The sequence below is a fragment of the Peromyscus leucopus genome, chromosome 15, assembly GCF_004664715.2.
Source record: "Peromyscus leucopus breed LL Stock chromosome 15, UCI_PerLeu_2.1, whole genome shotgun sequence".
Taxonomy (NCBI): Eukaryota; Metazoa; Chordata; class Mammalia; order Rodentia; family Cricetidae; genus Peromyscus; species Peromyscus leucopus.
The window spans coordinates 17,995,246-18,016,589 of NC_051076.1; the positions used below are offsets into that span (position 1 = coordinate 17,995,246).

Here is a 21,344-nt window from a genome sequence, read left to right on the forward strand (position 1 = left end):
CACACAATGACTGAATATTTGAGACAGAAGCTGAATTCAGGCAGCCTAGCTCCAAGGTCAGCCGATAGCTATCACAAAATGGCCCTGCGCCATGTACAAAATACCGTCCAAATGACTCCTGAGGATTCTGGGCCCATATCGGGCACCACCTGCTGCTATTCTGGGTGCTGGGAGCAGAGCCTGCTTAAGTTTAGGGCAAGCCCATGGAGGAGCTAACTAATCTGTTGGTCAGTAGGACCATTTCAGACCCCAACAAGAGCTCAGAGGAGGGTTGGGGATGTGGCTCAGTGGTAGAGGCTTTGTCTAGTAAGATTGAATAATCAGAACCACAAAAGGGAGAAAGGAAGAGGCTTTGAGGAAGGGATTCCCGGTGAAAGCGGCCCTGCTGCAAAGCAAGTCCCAAGTCCGCGGCTGTGACTCCAACAGCCTTCCCCGGGAAGGCTCCCCAAGTCCGCGGCTGTGACTCCAACAGCCTTCCCTGGGAAGGCTTCCCAAGTCAGAGTCATACAGCGTTTGCAGGGCAATGAGGACACTGGCTTTTCTAATGAAGTGTGTGCGTGAAGTGGACTCACTGTTTCCAAACACAGCCCGGCAGGCAGCTTAGAGGAATGTTTTTCCAAGAACGGAAAATCACTCTCGCTCTCCTCTTGCAGTTCTGTTTCTACTCATGATTCACCTCGTGTTTTTGTCACGAACTGCACACAGTTAGTCTGTAGCTGACTCCTGGTATTCGGCAGAACTGACAAGGATGAAGAGGGAGCCCTGGAGCCGCCCTTTTGGCTAGGAATTGAACCGGAGCCTTTTCCCGTGGCCGCATGCATTGCCTGCTCTGCCCGCAGGAGCGATGGATGCAGAGGCCGTCCCAGAGCCCTTGACAGCCAGAGGCTCTCCCAACAGCCAGCCCGCATCCCCGGAGCTGGGAGACCAATCTGTGAGAGCTGGGCTCCCAGTCTCCAGTGTGAGCACGCTGTGCCTGCACCTCAGCCTGCACTCTGGATCCTGGGTCCCGGAGGCTGAACTCCAACCGTTACCGAGCGCACACCAGCAGTGCACACCAGCCCCCAACAACAGTTACCGAGTGCACACCAGCAGTGCACACCAGCCCCCAACAGTTACTGAGCGCACACCAGCAGTGCACACCAGCCCCCAACAACAGTTACCGAGCGCACACCAGCAGTGCACACCAGCCCCCAACAGTTACCGAGCGCACACCAGCCCCCAACAGTTACCGAGTGCACACCAGCAGTGCACACCAGCAGTGCACACCAGCCCCCAACAACAGTTACCGAGTGCACACCAGCAGTGCACACCAGCCCCCAACAACAGTTACCAAGCGCACACCAGCCCCCAACAACAGTTACCCAGTGCACACCAGCAGTGCACACCAGCCCCCAACAACAGTTACCGAGCGCACACCAGCAGTGCACACCAGCCCGCCAGGCTGCTGGCACAGCTCAGCCGGGCCACACCTGGAAGCCACTTGATACCTACGTCAGGGTGGGATTAGCCCTGCGTATTCAGACAGAAGACGACGCGGGTGTCCGTCTGTACAGCACAGGCCTCAGAGGGCCCAGTGACAGTCCCTGTTCACCATGAGTGGCTCACAGGGTCTTCCTCTTACCGGAAGTGGCTCTCCACCGTCTCCTTTCTTGTTTCCCTGGGGAGTCCTGTGATGAACAGGGTCTGTCTCACCTGCCAGGGAGGGAGCGTATCAGGAAGGAAGTCAGAGACAGGCCACGGGGTGAGGGGGGGAGGGGGCAGCAGGTGTCACCTCCTTCACGGCTAAAAAAGAAACCGGTAGATACGAGGTTCTAGGCTTCTCACTCCCGGCCTTCAAGAGGCCCAGGGTGTTACTTATGCTGCATCCTTTTCCAGCACAACTCCTGAGCCTCCTTTGCGGGGCAGGGGACTGGGAAAGGGCCCAGAGAGGGACAGTGGCTCAAAGGAATCACACAACAAAGCAAAGGAGTCACAGCGGGACGCCTGTCCTTAGCCCAAACTGCTCTGGCTTGGGGGAGGGAAGGCTAGTTTTTTGTTTCATTTTTGTCAATTTGATACTAACTAGAGTCCCCTGGGAAGAGGGAACCTCAGTTGAGGAATCACCCAGAGCAGACTGGCCTGTGGCCGTATCTACGAGAGACTGGAGAGACTGTCGTGACAGATGATGGACGTCAGAGGACCCAGCCTACTATGGGGGGCACCATCCCTAGGCAAGTGGTCCTGAACTGTACAAGAAAGTAGAGGGCCCTAAGCCTGGGAGTGAGCCAGTAGGCAGTATTCTTCCAGGGTCCCAGTTTCAGTTCCCGCCAAGACTTCCCTCAACGACAGACCGTGTTCTGGAAGTACACGGTTAAGTAAACTTTCCCCTCCCCTAAGTGGCTGTGCATCATGGTATTTATCACAGGAACAAAGGAAACCGGAATGGAGAGGGCGTGTTACTTTGTTCTGCCGCGCTAGGTTATCAAACCCAGTGCCTGACACATGGCAGCCAAGCCCTCTACCACGGGCTCACGCTCAGTCCTCAATGTACTTTTTTACTTCACAGCAGTAGCTACAAGCCCTGACCCCACAAATAGCAACTGGGCAAATAAAGGAAAATGTCCAAATTGCAGCTTACCAATAAATTAAATAATAATAAGTTATGCCGACGCATGCCTGTATTCCTAACGCTTGGGAGGTGGAGGCAAGATGATCATAAGTTCAAGGTCATCTTTGGCTACACAGCTGGCTCAAAGTCAGTCTGAGCTACACAAGACCCTCTTTTAAAAAACAGTGACAGATGATGGTGGTGGCAGTGATGGTGGCAGTGTGAAGCCACGTGAGATCATAAACACGGAAATCAGATTCCAGCGCTCACCTCAAGTTCACGACTGATGTGGTTCTGTGGAGACCGTGGGGGCCGTCCCCTCCATCTCTCACTTGAGACCCTCCCGGAACATGTCCCAGGCCCCAGCCTCACTCACCAGGCTTTCCTCTTTGTATCTGATGGACCGTGTGTGATGCCACATGAAGCCCACGGTGAGGAAGAGGTAGATGACGGAGAAGACGGTGTGCAGCCAAAGGAGGTCATTGCTAAGGAAGATATCACCTGCTATCAGGGCTGGGCATCCCAACAGAAGGAATGGGTTGCAGGGCTAGGGCAGGATCACCCTCAGTGGGTGGGTACTTTGTCAAGAGTCAACAGCTTTGCCTCCAGCAGAGGCCATGTGGGCCAATGGCCCTCATCAGCGAGTAAATACTTTGGAGAGTTCCCTATTCTTATGCTGGGCTCTAAGGCTCCTACAAAACTGAAGCTGCCTGAGACATGTCCACAACACAGCTTCCCTGTCCTCACATGGGGCTCTAAGCCTCCCACAAAACTGAAGCTTCCCAAGACATGTTCACACCAGCTTCCCTGTCCTCACATGGGGCTCTAAGCCTCCTCCGAAACAAAAGCTGCCTGGGCCGTGTTCACACCACAGCACAGCAGCACAGCAGTGTTGCGCTGTTCCCAGCCTGCCCCAGGCTCCCAAACCAGCCTTCTTCATGGTCAACAAACTCCATACTCACTTGGTCTGCAGGTTGGCTATTGTTGTCCTCCCAAAGCTGTAGGGGTCTTTATCTGCAGAGAAACAGACACTTAGTTCCGGGATCACAATGAGAACCCAGGAAGGAGCCTAACTGATCTTGGTTTAGAGTTCTGCAGCTCAGGGAGGCACAGCACAAGATGCCTAGACATGGCATGTCTTCCTAGATATGGAAGACAATGGCATCATTCATCAACCTATTTAAAGCTCCATCAACCAGGACCTCTGCTACAGTTTACCATGCCAGCAAAGTCAGAATTTAAGTTCATTTTGCACTGAGGTTTGTTTTAAAGATGCTTTGATGATAACCAGAAGCATCCTTGGTTGTTACCAACTTAAGTTCTCAAGGTTGAGAACCACTAAACGTCACAAGTGGATCTGGGATGGCATTTTGGAAGCTAGGGAGATATAATTCCACAATGACTTTCACAGTGTATCACAGACATCTTCTGGATCCATGAATAGTGTCCTCCAGACTTGGATAAGGGCAGGAAATGGAAAGATAAATTCTGAAGCTGGGAGTGGTGGCTATATTTACAACCCCAACACGCAGGAGGGTGAGGGAAGGCTAGCCTGGACTACACAGTAGGGTCTCGTCTTAAAAAACAAGCAAAACACACCTGCTAAAACCTTCCAATTCTATAGCACTTGTGGTTGGTTGGTTGGTTGGTTGGTTGGTTGGTTGGTTGATTGGATGGTTGTTTTTCCTACTTATATGGAACCAAAAATTGATATTTAATGGACCCTAGCTCCCAACCCAGGTTTAGATGGATTCTCCTCTAGATCTTTATTGGGTGGTAATTTTCTCAGTCACTCTAAGACTGTCTCACATCCCCCAGGATCTACTCTACCAAATCAAGTCCCTTCCCTGGAGCCACTGGCCTGCTCCATCCCAATACAGACAATGGCCGAGAAAGGGTCTCACCCAGCAAGTCTCCTGAGAGGTTGACTGGCAAGATGACACACAGGGACAAGAAGCTGATCACCACCAGCAGGAAGATGATGTGCCTCTGGAAGGACAGGTAGTGGATGGCATCCTCCCCACACCACTCCAGGATCTGGTCATCGCTGGCCAAGACACACATGTGGAGACATTCTTAACAGGTGGCGGCAGTGGCAGGCCAGGCCTGGAGTTTTCATCCAGTCCTCACGACGGTTGTAAGGACAGTGTTTTAGCCCACACCCTCTACTGTGATGCGTGGACACAAAGGCACAGAAAAACTGCACAGCTTTAAGGACCACACAACTTGTAAAGGCAAAGCTATTGGCATGAGTTCCGGAGCCACCTTCAGTCCCAGCCACATGCTCTCAGCAGAGGAACTGCCATCTCCGTGTTCTGTTGCTAGAAACATCTGCGCTCTCATTACATAATGGATGAGGCATGTGGATACAACTTTCCCACAATCCCTACCTGCTTCCACAGCAAGATGGCTGACGAAAGCGGTTTTGGGAATGCAGTGCCGTGTACTCGGGCCTTCCTCACCCTCTCTCCCCTCCCCCAAGCCCAGGAAGGGCTGGGAGAATAAGGTGCACCATGTTCTGAACATTTTATGCCTCATCCCACCCAACTCCTTCCCTTCGTCCCTGCTGTGGCCCCAGAGACGACCTGATCTGCCTCCCTACCCACAAAGAATTCCTGAGTCAGTTGGAAAATCTCAGGTTCACAACAGCCATATTTCCTTGCCATAGAGGGAGGAGCACCAGGCCTCCCAGCTACTCTTTCCCGAATAGTCTGCACACAGCAGGGGTTCCAAGGGTCCTGCTCCAGAGACCAAGAAAGCCCTGTGTGGCAAAGCCAGAGAAGCAAGCCTAGAAGCCTGAAGAAAGTGAATTTACACAGCTCAGCATGGGCTCTGCATTCAGGCACCTTACTACAGGCACAGCACAGCCACACCTGAGAAACTGCTCATTTCCAACCTCACCCACCCAGCAGAGCTCAAGGATGCCATGAACACAAAGCGCATCCAACTCCCAAGGATGCTCAGGGACATGCTAGTGAGTCTCACGCTTGCTCAGTGTCTCACTCCAGGATGAGATCTGCAACAGACACCTTCCTCTTCTAAGCAAGCCATGCACGCACCCACCTGCCCCCTCTTGCTTCAAGAAGTTCTCTGGCTTCTCCCAGTAACCCTGCCTCCCGCCAGCAGCCTCAGCCACAACTGCCACCGAACTCCCACTCAAACTCAGGTGGGGAAACTGAGGCCCTGAGAGAGGAGCTCAATATCCCCAAACCAACACATTTTATTAAGTCTATGATATCCTTTTCTTTTATAATAATTATGTAAGCTAATTAAAGTTTGCCTTACTTTAGGCAGGAATTATTCTACTTCCTATTTAACACTGACTGGATACGAATAGGAACTCTGCTAGACAGGTTTATATGTATTGGAATGAAAAAGTGGGAAAATAAAATACATTTAGACAAGGGCTCGGGATACAGCTCAGAAGCAGAACTCTTGCCTACTGTGCATGAAGCCCTGGATTCAATCCCATGTCCATACAGCCACCTCATTTGGTTCAAAATTTTCTCTCTCTCTCTCTCTGACTCTCTCTCTGTCTCTCTCTCTCTGTCTCTCTCTCTCTCTGTGTCTGTCTCTCTCTCTTCCTCTCTCTCTCTCTCTCTCTCTCTCTCTCTCTCTCTCTCTCTGTGTGTGTGTGTGTCTCTCTCTCTGTCTCTCTCTTTCTCTCTGGACTTAAGGAGAAAAATCTAAGAAATACTTGGTGATAAAGGCCTGGTTTCTCCTGTGCTTGAAGGAGCCAGCCATCAGGGCCTGCGGGAGTCTCGGCTCGGCCACTGTTGATGTCTACACACCCAAAGTCTACACGGCCATCCTTGTTAGACACATGTCATCACCTGTCACACTACAAACAAGAAAGTGAAGGCAGCTAAGCAACCACTGGCTATAAGTGCAGATCCCCTGTTTCTGCTAAGTGGAAATACAGAAGAAAAAGTCATCTTAGAACTGATAAAGACTATGGAGGACACTGGGCCAATTCCAACGACCTCATATGTGAGAGCCCCTGTTGTAAATGGTGGAGTTTGGTGGAGGCTGTGCCCAAGGTCAGGCGGAGAAGCCTGCATGCATGTCTGTGTGAGGGCACCAGATCCCCTGGAACTGGAGTCACGGACAGTTGTGAGCGGCCATGTACATGCTTGGAACTGAACCCGGGTCCTCTGGAAGAGCAGCCAGTGCTCTTAACCCCTGAGCCATCTCTCCAGCATGAAATATTTTTAAATAAAGCTTATCGCTAGCTTCAAGAACCTTTGAAATCCAACTGCAGTGTGGGGATCCCTGAGGGCCAGTAGAGCTATGCACCTGAAAGACCTCCTTCTTTCCTGTGCCCTGACTCACTTTTGTTCTGGCCCTTCTCCACTGTTTGGGCCCTGAGCCGGAAAAGTATGAGAGACACCATTTCAGGGTCAAACACCTCGGGGACTTCCCCCTGAATGACCAAACCCCCACACCAAGTCACATGCCCAGCAGACACCCCATCTTACTCACGTCAGGCGGAAGATGGCAGTCAGCCAAGGGCAGCATCCCTGGAGACAGAGAACAGGTATTAGCACCCAACACCTAGGTCTCTGGGAGGCAGATACAATCACATCTTTGAGATTAAATAACCACCCCACTTCTTGCTGTGTAAAACAGGGTTTTCCTTCACCCATCCAGTAAGTTACTCCCTTATGCTCTCATTCTTTGCTAGGCACAATCCCATGGTGGTGGGGGGGGGGGCAGGGATTAAAACAAAAACAAAACCCACAACCTTGCTAAAAAAAAAAAAAAAAAAAAACCTCTCAAGTTTTGTCAATCGGTGGCATTATATAAGCTCCAGGGTCAAATCACAAAACTTCAACCAAGAGCTGGGAACGGGGATGTGGACTTCTGTAAAATGATTTCCAGATGGCAAAAAGAGTTGGGACAAAAAAAAAAAAAAAAAAAAAAAAACCAACAAACAGGAACAAGTCTAGAGAGCTGCAAAGTACCCCAGAGCAGCCCTGGAGAGGGAGAGAAGCATGTGGACATTCTGTGATCGCTGGTGTCTTACTACACTGGGTGGCTACCTGCTGGGAAAGACAAATATTTGCTCTCCACTCATTCAACAATGACTAAGACCCTACCAGATATCTAGTGCTGGGGACAAGGCTGGAGGGGGGGGGGCAGGGTTCCTGCCCACATCTGGCTCAAAATCTAGCAGACAAGTCAATAATTAACTCTTGCACAGGAACCGTAAGTGTGAGAGAGGAGTAACCACGACAAGTTGCCAGCAAAGCCCTGGGGATCCACAGTCCTTTCTGCCTGCAGTTAATGGAGCCTTGCAGTGAGGGATCATTTCAACACTATCTCCTTCTAGGTTCTTCTAGTCTTCGTGTTTCTGCTCATGTGGAGGGGCGCTTTCTCCAGCGTCGACCACTCACAGACCACAGTGCTGCTCTTGAACTCACTGAACCAGGGGTACAACTGCCCAGACCTCCATCAATCATTACCGCCAGGCTGTACCCTCTGCCCTTTGAGCCACGAAAGCAACCAATCCTCGGGTACCAACCAGTTCATTTTCAAAGTCTTGTTGCCCTGAGGAAGAAGAAGATGACGACGACAACCTCTGGAATCTGGCCTCACTGGAGACATAAAAAGGGAAAAAAAGATAAATAATTCTAAAATTCAGAAAGGTTAAATATACATTTCCAGTATTTTGCTTCCTAATCTTAGAGTTCAGGATCAAAGTTATTGACTCCCAGTGGTTGCCACAAATATAAACTGCTTCAAAAAAAAAAAAAAAGATGGAGGCAATGCCCACAAACCCATATGGCATAAAACTCTGTGTTGTATGGGCTGAAGAGCAGGGCCAGGGGGTTATCAAAGAACCACACCTGTGTGTACACCCTCCAACCTCAGCACTGAGCTGGTCCACCCAAAGGAACTTCAGAGTGTTACCTGTTTCCAGTGCATTTCCTAACACATCCAGATCAATCTGGAATGCCGTATTTTATCCTACCAAATGACTGGGAAAACAGCCACAGAGGCTTCATTCCAGAGAAAGACGCCTGAGAACGAGTGGCCACAGGAACAGAGGGCGACAGGTGAACACATTACCCCTCCCCCCCCCCAGGAAGTAGTTCAGGAAAAGTAAGAATACTCGTAAGGCCTCATCGTTGGAATGGGCCCACTTCAAACCACACACAGGACTGGAGAGATGGCTCAGTGGTTTAGAACACTGACTGCTCTTCCAGAGGACCTGGGTTCAGCTCCCAGCACCCACATGGGGCTCACAACCATCTGTAACTCCAGTTCCAGAGGACCCAACACCCTCTTGTGGGCACCCCCTTCTGTCCTCTGTGGGTACCAAGCACACATGTCGTGCACAGACATGTGTGCATGCAAAACACCCATACATATAAGATAAAAATTGTAAATTGTAAAAATTGCAAAAAAAATAAATACACATGTTGCATGCATACACACTATATTTTATCTAATCCAAGATACCAGTGGTGGCCAGATGCATAGTTGTTGTTTTTTTAATGAACCATTAAGAAACAAACAATGGTACCAGTTAAGCAATAACTGATAATCTCATGTCGGGCATGATGGTGCACACCTGTAATTATCCCAGCATTCACTTGAAGGCTAAGGCCGGAAGATCCTAGGTTCAAAGAAGACCAACCTGTGAGGCCAGGGCATGGGAGACATTTTCTCCAAAAAATAATAATAATAATAATAATAATAATAATAATAATAATAATAAAAGAGGCCGGGCGGTGGTGGCGCACGCCTTTAATCCCAGCACTTGGGAGGCAGGGGCAGGCGGATCTCTGTGAGTTCAAGGCCAGCCTGGGCTACAAAGCGAGTTCCAGGAAAGGCACAAAGCTACACAGAGAAACCCTGTCTCGAAAAACCAAAAAAAAAAAAAAAAAAAAAAAAAAGAGGCATCCCAATTCTAAAGTCAAAGATGAGAAATGATGAGAAATGCTCAAGTGTGCAACTCAGAGTGGATGGACTGGCATGTTAAATACAGTGGTGGCATCTGTGTGTGTGTAATATGTGTGTGTGTGTGTGTGTGTGTGTACATATGCACACACTCACTAAGGTGCAACTATACATGCACACACCTGTGGTGACCAGGGGTCAACATCTGGCATCCCCTCAGTCTCTCTTCATCTTATGACCTGAGAGTCTCTCACTGAACCTGGAGCTCAGCGCTTTGGCCAAGGTATAGAATAGATCACATTAGTACATTGCCATGTGCTATCTGAGCCCACAGAGGAGCTGGCTCACCTCACCCCCTCGCAGCATTTCAGACCCAAACATATTTGTCTCAAAGTGTCCTCCAAGACCCCTTGTCTAAGAATAAGGTGCCCTCCCCAGTTCTGTGACACAGAGGGAAGAGAATAGCACTCGTGTGAAAGGACATGTCCTCAACAGTTAGAAAGTAAACCATGCTTCCCACAGCCTCTCCTGTGTGCTGAGGTAGGACCTTCATGCTCAGGCCCAAGCTGAGTGAGGTGTTGAAGGCCTCTTCTGGGGGAGAAGGAAGCATCTCTCTAAATGTACCCTCCTTCCCCATCCTTCCACTGCAACATTTCAGGAGCTGAAGCAATGACCATGGACCACCAAGACAGACCTGGGAGTGGGCATCTGATGCCTCCCATCCACTACATGTTGCCTCATCCGACACAAGTTCCAGAGGTTCACAGCAACCAGACCAAACAGGAAAGTCTAGTTCTAGGATTCATCTTCACCTTTAGTAAGATGCACAGAACTGTCCCCACCCAGAGTAGAACCAGAAAAGCCTGAGGTCTGGCCAGAGAGCCTGTGCTTTGTTTGAGAGGCTTGTCCAACTTGAGCCCTAACCAAGAAAGAAGGAGGGCCGCTTCCCCACACCCGCCTCCCTTCTTGATCCCTAAGCCAACCCCAGAGCAAAGTAACTCCCTTCCAATACGATGCTCTCAGAGAGATGCTCTCGTGTCCAAGGCGAGAAAGAAAATGTCATCATCCTCCCCTGGTGCAGTAACCCGAAAGGCAACGATGGTCCTCTACAGCCTGAAACCAGAGCCCCAGGAGAGAGTGGATCTCCAGCATCGGTTTTCTTCAGCACAGTTCTAAGCAGGAAGGCCTCAAGGGGGTCTTTGGTAGCCAGCAGAAGGAAAGATACAGCTCCTGGCTCCAGCCCATCCCAGAAATACACATACATACACATACATACACATACACATATCGATGTACACACATGTAAGCAAACATGCATCTACATACACACATACATGCACAATGCACACATAACTCACACTCAGAGGGATGCGTGATACGCTCACATTTTCAATTAAATGCTTTCTTTACCTGCCTGCTTCTGATACCAGAGCTATGCGGCCATAATCCCAGAATCTTCTCCTTATGATGGAAAACACCAGGACTAAAATCTAAAAGGAGAAGAAGAAACCAAGTCAAGAACACTGGCCGGCCAGGTTCTGAGGACAGCTGGACTCGGCAGCCTAGAGGAACCCCTCCAGCCCAGAAATAACACACAGCTTAGCAGCCTGACACCGTCCTCCACTCATCAGACAACCTCTGTCCCCTGGGCCATGTCACCAAGGCTGTCACATGGCCACAGGCTTGAGCGAAGTCTTCCTGCTCAAGCACATCAGCCACAGCAGACCCCGAGTCAGAAGGTGAGGTCTGACCTCACCAGACTGGAAAAAAACGCTCTCCCTCTACTTCATACCCAAACCGCCCTCACTAGATTGCCCAGGCTCACCTCTAACTCCTGAGTTCAACTGATCCTCCAGCCCCAGCCAGTGGTAGCTGGGACTAAGGGTATGCACCTGGCTTGATTTTTCTTAATTATATTTTAATTTATTTTGAGTCAGATTCTTTGCATTTGTTCCTTCTTCTTCTTTCTTTCGTTGTTGTTGTTTTTCTTTTTTTTTTTTTTTTCTTTTTTTCTTTTTTTGGTTTTTCGAGACAGGGTTTCTCTGTGTAGCTTTGCGCCTTTTCTGGGACTCACTTGGTAGCCCAGGCTGGCCTCGAACTCACAGAGATCCACCTGGCTCTGCCTCCCGAGTGCTGGGATTAAAGGCGTGCACCACCACCGCCCAGCCTTGTTGTTGTTTTTTCAAGACAGGGTTTCTCTGTGTAGCTTTGGAACCTGTCCTGGAACTTGCTCCATAGACCAGGCTGGCCTCGAACTCACAGAGATCCGCCTGCCTCTGCCTCCCGAGTGCTGGGATTAAAGGCATGCGCCAACACCGCCCGGCCGCATTTGTTTCTTCTAAAAGCAGGCTTGCAGACCCCACACAGCAAGTGCATCCAGTGAACCCTCTCATGCCTTGTCACTCTAGGCTGTCCCAACCCCAAAGAGCTGGGTCAGATCAACAGGCCTATGTGACACCAGCAGCCCCTCTCTGCCTATTAGCTCCAGATGTCTGAGATGCTCCCTGCCTTCCCAGACCATTTGGTTCCACCCTGGCCCCCTCTCCCCGCAACCCACACAGGCTCCTTTGAGATTCAGAGAGAGGTGGAAAAGTAACATCTGGAATAGCACAGGCTTGCCCGCTCTGGTCAAAACTGGATTTATTTATTTATGTGTTTATCTAGTGCTGAGATGGAACCTGCACCTTAGACATACTAGATCAGTGCTCTATCACTGAGCAGAGTCCCTCCCAGAAACTGGGGTTTTAAAGGTGAATGTTGTTTCCTTAAGGGAAATCCATAAGCCCTGAGTTTCTGTAAGATTTTCTTAAGGTAAGTCCGGAAGTGGGTGATGTGTTTTGACAGGCAGATGAGTCACACTGAAGGACAAACACAAGTCCCTCAGCATTCGGTCACTCTGTCTGTCACTACTGCCTTGCCTCTGTGCACACAGTGTGGATATCTTCCCACACCTAGGTCTTCTTACACATGGCCCCCACTTAACCCCATAAATTCCTGCAATAAAAATCTACAAAATCTATACTCATAGCCAGGTGGTGGTAGTGCACGCCTTTAATCCCAGGCAGAAGCAGGTGGATCTCTCTCTGAGTTTGAAGCCAGTCTGGTCTATAAAATGAGTTCTAGGACAGCCAGGGCTACACAGAGAAATCCTGTCTTGAAAATACAAAAAACAAAAAAACAAAACAAAACAAACAAGCAAAACAAAACAAAAGTCCATTGTGGTTGTATAAGCCGTCATCCCATCTATTTGAGTAGCTGAGGCAGGAGGATTGCTTGAGGCCAGGTGCTCAGAGATCACTTCAGCAACATAGTGAGACCTTGTCCCTCATGGAATTTAGAAAGAAAAAAAAAATCACTCCTCCCAGAACAGTCTAAATGAAAGTGACTTTCGTCCCAAGCAGCTACCTATTGGTGAAATTATTAAGGCCTCAATGGGGCTTGGAACTTCCAGATCAAAGCTGGAATGGCTACCCACTACAGGTACCCAACCCATCTGGGCTCTACCTAGTTCTCTCCAGGCGCCTCACCTTAGCCTAGCTCTCCCTATCCTGAAGGCATAGGATCCCACCCACCCCCTCTCAGTACACTGCCACACCTAGCCTGCTCCTCCCTTTTGGCCAAGTCCCACAAGCTTAGAGAACTGTTCTCCTGCCAATCGGATGATGCTGAGAACACTCATTGGTAGTAGAGAGCCCTTTTTCGGGAAAGCCCAGGTGGTAACCAGCAGTTTCCCCTATCAGCCCCGATGAACAACAGTGTAGCAAATTTTAAGAGCAACAATGTAGACCTTAGTCCTAGGAACCAAAATTAGGAAGAAATGCCTTTCTGTTGTCACATTTAGGGTCAGAAGTGGATGTGGGACCCTCTGCTCCCGCCTGGCAGGGACTGGGGTCCTCTGACTCCCTCCCCTCCTTTCCTAGCTCAGCTTAGCCACCCGTCCCAGACAGACCTAAGATATGAACTCCACCCTCCCATATACCCCATGCTCTCTGCTCTTAGAAGCTAGGGTCAAGGGAGCCGCTGCTCTGGGGGTGTTAGTGTAAAGACAGTGCATGTTAATGCCAATAAATCTAAACTAATCAGGCTGGGATGGGGCTCAGTAGGAAAGTACCTGTGGAGTATGCACAAGGCCCTGGATTCCACCCCCTAAAGCAAAACACACACAGACCCACACACATACACACACACACACACACACACACACACACACACACAGACCCCACACACATACACACCTCAACTACTGTTGAGTCACTGCAAAGATAATAACATCTCTTTCAAATTGGAGGATTCTTTGTGAACAGAGGCCCACATTAAAGAAAGAGACACGCATCCCCTGAGGTCAGCTCCAGGAATCTATTTCTGGTTCTTGAAAGCCCCAGGCACCCCAGGGTGACAGGAAGTACTCACTCACACACAAGAAGTTGTGCCTGCTCCAACCCTGGTCCATACCCTCACACCTCTCATGCCACCCACGCTGAGGGCCAGGAGGAAGAGACCGGACTGGCTAGTGGCTCTGCACTCGGGATCATGATCACGCTGCCACAGGATCCCCAAGCCCTCCGAGGAAGGAATCATTACAGTGCTTCCAGAACTCAGGGTCTATCTGCACATGTCCAGGGCCCCAGAGCGTGCACGGGTGTGTGTATCTACCTCACGCGCACTCCCTAGATGGTCCTAGAGAACAGGGGTTAAACAGAGAGAGGACCTTACCAGAAAGCAGACGACATCTATGAGCAGGACTGTGGGGATGCCTCCGAAGGTGACCCCCTGAAGCACAGTGCTGTTTTTGGCTGAGCTATAGCAGTAGGAGTCATTGGGGTGGTCCCCAAGGCCCAGGTTCCCACGGATGGACACCGCCTTGGACGGCCAGGGATCCAGGAATGGGGAGCTGGTCATCATGCCTTCTCTCCCTAGGGAACAAAGCAGAAGATGAGAGTGGGAGCTTCCAGTTTTCCCAGTCAGCACCGTCAGGAAAGCTGAACACCACACGGAAGAGGGCCCTGGTGGAGCTCACAGACACCGGCTCCGTTCACGGGAATGGCCCAGACGGTCAGACGAGAGGACCCACCTGGGGACACGGTGAGCAGATGCCCCGAGGGGGGCAAATGAGGTAAAGGGATGGGGTGGTCAGAGGGGATGGTCTGCTGTCACTGTGCTGAAGTTTCTCTAGCCTCAAGAACTGCTGGGAAAAAAGCTCCTGCAAGAGTCCTCAAGGCAACCAGAAACAAACAGGAGAGAGGACCAGAAAGGCTAGGAAGAGGGAACCTCGGACACCAGCAAACTGGGATGGGAACAGCCGGGAACACTGTTGGTCGTCTGAGCCAAGGACAAGAGCCCTCTCCAGCTGTCCTCAAGAATGTCCCAGCACTCGGGAGGCAGAGCCAGGCGGATCGCTGTGAGTTCGAGGCCAGCCTGGGCTACCAAGTGAGTCCCAGGAAAAGCGCAAAGCTACACAGAGAAACCCTGTCTCAAAAAACCAAAAAAAAAAAAAAAAAATGTCAGAGCTGGGATCTCCAAGACTGGTTGTACCTGGAATCAAGTCTCAGAAACTTAACAGCCACCTATCTCCCAAACCAAGAAGCTGGGTGCAACAGGACTGAGCCTCGAACCCTGACTCTTCGCTCTGTAAGTACCATCACAGGGTGCTTCCCTGAGAGAGGCAAAAGCGGGAGGGACAGCCAGAGGGGAGAGGCCTAGGCCCCCTCCTGGTCGAGGCTGGGGCAAAGCAGGCCCCTAGCTCCGCCCTCTCCCGTCGACACCTCCCTCTAACAGAAGGTTCAGTGTTTCAGACAGACCCAGCTGCAGGCTGGGTGCTGCCTTGGAGGCTCCTGGAACCCCTGGCACATCCAATGGAAATCTCTCGAGTCTGTCCCCTGGCACTGAGGACTGAGGGCTTCGGGGCCCAGGTTCTGGCCCGCTCCTCACATCATTTATGAGTGGGGAGTCATAAGAAAGCACCTCCTCCTTGGGCTCCCACCTCCCCAAATCTGCTGAAATTGCAATTCCCAGAGGACTTTCTCAAAGTCGGGTTCTTCTATCTGCTAGAGAGACCGAAGTATGAGGGACAAGAAAGGGGGTGGAGAGCTCTGAAGCCGATGTCTGAACTACCTAAAGTGCTGAAAAGTGTTCTGGGTCATGGTGGGGGAAGGGTCCCAATTCTGACTTCTGACACTGCTGTGCTGGGGCGCGCGCGCGCACACGCGCACACACACACACACGCACACGCACACGCACACGCACACGCACACAGTGCAATGCAATATGCGTGCTAGGAAGTGAGGGAAGGACATGGGAGCAGGGGCCCAATCCCAATTCTGGCTCCTGGGACCGCTCTGCTGGGGAACACACACACACACAAACACACACACACACACACACACACACACACACACACACACACACACACACACATTCTCGAAGTACAATGTGCCAGATAGGAAGTGGGAGCCAGGCCTAAGAGAATGGATCACTTTCTCCTCCTGAAGGAATTGGCAGTGGCTGGAGGAAGGAGTAGGTACAGTGCGGTGGCCCTGGGGTGGTGGCTGTGAACAGTCATGGATGCCCTCTCCACCTTGAAGCTGCTTGGTCTCCTCTAAACCTCAGCCAGAGGAGCAAGGACCCGTCTCAGAAGGCCTGCAGCCCAGCACGCAGGAGGAAATAGGAGGGTCGGGATTTTAAGGCCAGCCTCGGCTACAACAGAAAGCTGAGACCAGCAGACATGGCCCCAGGCTCAGTGCTAACACCTCCGGAGGCTTCAGGCACCCCTGGCACTAATGGAAATCTCCATGGAAGATGCTTCGAAGGAAAAAAAATCGCCAGGACATCAGTACTTCAAAACATCCCTGCCTGGTGATGCAAGGCCTTGGATTGCCACACTTACCGAGGGAGGAAGGGCAGTGGGGAGGTCCTCAGTTGGATCAGCACCCCTAGTTTCCCATTTTCAGTGAGTCAGGCCTCTGGCCTGCTTCGAATTTCCTTCTAGGCTGTCCACTTTGACTTGTCCCTGCCACACCAACCTTCACAAACTGTCCCATGGCCACACAGATGACACCAGTGCCACATCAGTCACAAGGGAGCCACCCTCTTCCAGTTTAGGAATTTAGAACAGAAACTCTTCTGCACCCTGCTCCTGCTCACAGACCTGCCTAAATGTCTCTCATCCCACGTGGGTTTCCTCCTACCTGGCTCTTCACCTAAACTCCCAGAACAAGATCTCCTCTGGCTCCCAGTGGTCCTCTGTGCTGCCCCGTCCCTCTCTCCTCACCCAGCAGCACCTGCAGCTCCAGCTTCCTGCCTCTTGTCCAGTGGCTCAAGGCCCTGCTAAAGTCAGGTGGCCTCTCCACCACTTCTGGCACTGTGGACTAGAGGTGGCATCCATCCCAAGCCAAACCCTCATACAGACCCAGAGGGCTTCTGCAGCACCCCAAGGTCCCCTAAGGCTAGAATCAGGGAAAGGGAAGCTAGACAGAGCAAACAAAGAAGGCTTGGAAAGAGAAAAGGAAAAACATCCTCGTAAATGTTCACAAAAGGACATTGTCCCGAAAGGGAGGGAGGGAGGCGCTGTGGTGGGGGTGGGAAGGGTGACTCACCAAAGTCACTCTTTCAGGGGCCTGGAGAAACAGAGAGGCCTCGACCCAGGAGGGTACCTGTGGCTCCCCTTCCGTGACAGCCCAGTCACACTCCCAAGTCACTTTTCTCATGCCAAGAGAATTTACCAAGTTTGGTAAGGGAGGGCGGGTGTGGTGGTACACCCATTTAATCCCAATGTGCAGGAGGCAGAGGCAGGTGGATCTCTGTGAGTTCGAGGCCATCGAGGGTTACATAGCAAGACTCTGACTCAAAAATAAAACAAACAAAAAGAACTAAGAGAGCTAGCTCAGCCAGCAGGGAGGATAACCTGAGCCAGAGCTCAGACCGGCCTCCCAGTGGCCAGCCGTTCTGCCTCATGCAGACTCCAAGGGCAGCTGCTGTACCTCAGTGTCCCCCAAGGGCTACAATCGGGAAATCAAATGCCTTTGAGGCCCATAGTGTCAGACTTTCAGCTCTTCCAGCCAGGGGCAACCCCACCCCACCCCACCCCCAGCTGAGGGAAAAGTCAGAGGCTGCTCCTGGAACATTCCCGAGGCTCTCAATAAGCCAGCCCTTTCTTGCCTTCCCAAAGGAACATGCTCTGAGAGGGCAGGTGGGAGCGCACCCATTGAAGGGCAGCCAGACCAAACTGAGGAGCCTCTAGGGGTGTGGAAGTAGCCAAACTAGACCCTAAGGACTAGGAATGTGCGGCTCAGAGCAAAGCGCATGCCTAGAATGTGCAGCAAGGCCTGTGTCCAACCTCATCACTACGAAAGAGGGCGCGCGGGGCAGGGGGGTGTCTTAAAAAAAAAAAAAAAAAGCAATTAGTCACTGTGGGCTCAGGAGCCCTACCTAGGTGCCCACACTTAGCAGTAGTCACCATCCCATACTCAATGAACATACATATACGCATATGTTCAGCATTACACCATCTCATTTCCACCACCACCACCACCACCACCACCCCAAAAAAAAAACCCTCAACAGGGCAGGCCCTGGGACCCAACCAGAGCTTCAGAACAGAAAATATGTCCCCAGGTCCTTTGCAAAAGTCCCTACAAGCTATTGGTCCCTGCCTAGGGTTGAAAGACAGCAACTCCACCCCACCCGAGGTCTCAGGTAGCCAGGCTTATCAGGTCCCTGGATAAGTTGTCGGATGTGGTTTCTTTACGGTCGCAGCTCTCCGGACTCTTCCCCGCGCCCCCGCTCCCCCGCCCTCCCCCAAGTCGCCAAGTTTCCTCCCCCGGATGCTACCAGGGCAGGAGTGGTCACCAGGACCGTACGAAGCCGGTACTCTAGCCGGGTCTAGCCTCGTAAGGAATTAGAGAGGGCTCCGAGGCTGCCCTCCGAGCTAGGCGGGGAGATCGGACTCGGCAGACAAACTCCAAAGCCCGCGGAGGAACAGGGAGGGACGTGTCCTGGCCACGCAGCCAGGAAGGCTGTCAGGAAGTCCCAGCGGCGCGGGGTTTGATTGGCACCCTCTAGCCACCTGCCCGGCTACTGTCACCCCGCCAGCCGCCAGGGAAGGCGACCCGAGGCGTACTGCCGGGTGTGGACCCCGGCCGGCGGGTCCTGGGAGCGGCGGGTCGCGACCTCCCCCTGCTGGGCTCCCCTTCCCACTTTACCTGCGGCGGCGGCGGCGGCGGCGGCGGCGCGCGCCGAGGGGAGTGGTCTGGCGGTACCTGGCGGGCGGGGCAGCGTCCCCACCACTTAAAAGTTACAAAGTGAAACTCCGGCGCCTCTTTGCACATGCGCAGAGCTGCGTCCACGCCTTACCTAATTTGGACTCTTTCGCCCGCGCCGGCGCCAGCTGGACCGCCAAGACCGTGCGCCAGGCAGTGAGCCCGTCTGTGGTTCCCTAGCCCTGGTTTACGCGTGACCGTCCTCGCGAGGTCTGCGGGCGGGATCAGACCGGCTAACGCCCACAAGGCCGGGAGAGGACGTCTCCAGACTGCTTTCCTTTGTGCCCCAGCACATCCCCCACGGAGAGGACACTGGCCAAGCCTAGGATGGTCGCGGCGCGGGAGAGTATCTGCAAACGTTCGAGATCGGCTCTGTGTGGGGTTGGATGTCCCCAGGAACTTCATAAGCTGCCCCAGCTGGGACGCGGTGCGGGAGAGCACCGGGGCACTGTAGACCTACCCTGCCCCCGGCCATCTGTAGCCACGGAGAGGCCCGCCGCGGTAAGGAGCCGGGACCTTGAAAGTTCCAGAGCTCTGTCCTGCCTTAAATAAAATACAGCATTTCTAGCGTTCCCTGGGACCACACCTTATTGCTCCGGCCCAGGCCACCAACGTTGCCAACTGGAGCCAAACACGCTGAGCATCCGGTGTGTTCTGGCTGGGACTTGGAGGTTTCCAGCGAACCAGCAGGCTCTGCACCTACCTGCTTTGCCCCCTCACCCGGGGCAGGACCGTCCATGGATGTGCTAGGAGAATGGACCTGTGGCAGGACCACTGCTGCAAACTACCCACTTGCAGGCCTCAGTTTCCACAAGGAAAAGTGTGGAACCAAAGCTGGCTGTGGAGTCCTTGCCAGCACCAGCCAGCTTCATGCCTGAGCAGCTCCTCATTCCCCAGGGCACAGCTTTGCCTCTTCTCTGACCTCACTTCCATGTCTGAGCTTTCATCTTCTACTGTAAAGATAAAAATATCCTCGCCACCTCCCTATCCCCGATTCTAGCCAGTGGCTATCTGAAACAGGGCGTCTTTCCTCCCTCAGACTTCCATCGTGTCTCCCTTCAGCGCCTAGCTAACAGTTATTTCCCAGAACTCTGTTGTGTCCGGTCTTCCCCCAGCTCTGCCTGGCCATGCCCCTGCTCTGCTGCTGCCTGGCTTCTCTAGATCGCTGCTCATTCCCCTGGCTCCTCAGATGGATTCTGTCTGTTCTTCTCCCTGCTCCCGCTCCACACATCTTTAGCCCTCGGTTCCTGCCTTTGTTGATGATGCTAACACCTGTCTGGCCTGTGTCCTGGGGTCTAGCCCTAGTCCTATTAGGATGGACGGTGGCTCCACTACCAAAGAAGAGAACAGGTTAGGGCGCTTGATAACGGAAGGCAAGGCTTTCCTACGGCTGCTCTTCAGTAGGTGACAGCTGTCCAACATCCAGAGAAGGCTGTGATGCGATGGATCAGAGTGTGAGCTGACATAAAGAAAGCAGGAAACTGGAGGCGAGAGGTGTAGCTCAAGCTAGCAGAGTGCTGGGGTAGTGTGCATGAAGCCTGCTTTGGATGCCTAGCACCATATAACCAGCCATGGTGGTGTGCGCCTGTAATCACAACACTGTTCAAGGTCTAGGCCAAGAGGATGGCTCTGGGGGTCAAAGCCTCTGCCATGAAATCCTGACTAGCAGAGTCTGAACCCCCAGAACCCACTGTTGAAGGAGGGAACCACCTCCCAAAAGATGCCCTCTGACTTCCACAGCACATGCTGGCGCTCTCTCTCTCTCTCTCTCTCTCTCTCTCTCTCTCTCTCTCTCTCTCACACACACACACACACACAATTTAATTTTTAAAATATTTAAGGTCATCTTTGACTGCCTATGGAGTTGGAGACCATCCTAAGCTGCATGACACTTTGTCTCAAAGAAATAATAATGCTAAAATAAAAAACCAAACAGGCAACTCCAAATTGAGACCCTCTCAAAGTAAACAAATCCAGGGTGTGAGCTGGACTAGCTCAGATGTGCCAATCAGTGTGTAAAGTAATTATTAAAGCATTGGTTCCTTAAACCACAACTATGGAAGTTGGGGATTGCTCCTGTTTACTGAGTCAAGATGAGAAGTGATAGGAGACAGACTTTGGAATTTTCAGCTAACAGCTGTGCAGACTCACGGGGAGACTAAAAGGTCCCTTCCTGGGCTGAGATCCTGCATCGCTTATTTCTTTAAAGTCTCTGTACACGTGGTATCCTGCCATGTTCCAGACAATGCTGTAATGCTCCCTGTATCAGTCTGAGAGGAGTGAGCCCTGTTCTTCTAGAATTATGAATGACATTGATTTTTTTTTTTTTTGAGACAGAGTTTCTCTGTGTAGCCTTGGCTGTCCTAGAACTGGCTCTGTAAAACAAGCTGTCCTCGAACTCCGATTCACCTACCTCTGGCCCTGTCTCAAAAAACAAAACAACAACAAAAGTTACAGAACAAAACATACTTTATTCACATCTAGCAAAGTCCATATTACCTAGGCTGAGCGTGTTTGATACACTTGTTTCTTAGGTCCCAAGTTAAGACCGGGGCTCAGCCCAGATCCAGTGACAATTAGGAATTCTGTCCTTAGCT

At 51.7% G+C, this 21,344-nt stretch overlaps 1 protein-coding gene across 1 annotated transcript in view; it reads right to left on the minus strand.

Annotated features, from left to right (window-relative positions):
- LOC114686402 (CSC1-like protein 1) overlaps window positions 1–18,943 on the minus strand; it is a 36,499-nt gene extending 17,556 nt beyond the window's left edge. The window contains 9 exon segments of the mRNA XM_028861088.2: window positions 1,622–1,692; window positions 2,964–3,072; window positions 3,550–3,601; window positions 4,492–4,634; window positions 7,070–7,107; window positions 8,112–8,184; window positions 10,904–10,983; window positions 14,207–14,406; window positions 18,842–18,943. Of these exon segments, the coding sequence (XP_028716921.1) occupies window positions 1,622–1,692; window positions 2,964–3,072; window positions 3,550–3,601; window positions 4,492–4,634; window positions 7,070–7,107; window positions 8,112–8,184; window positions 10,904–10,983; window positions 14,207–14,395 (755 nt within the window). The 5' untranslated portion in view covers window positions 14,396–14,406; window positions 18,842–18,943.
- Window positions 18,944–21,344: the final 2,401 nt, after the last annotated feature.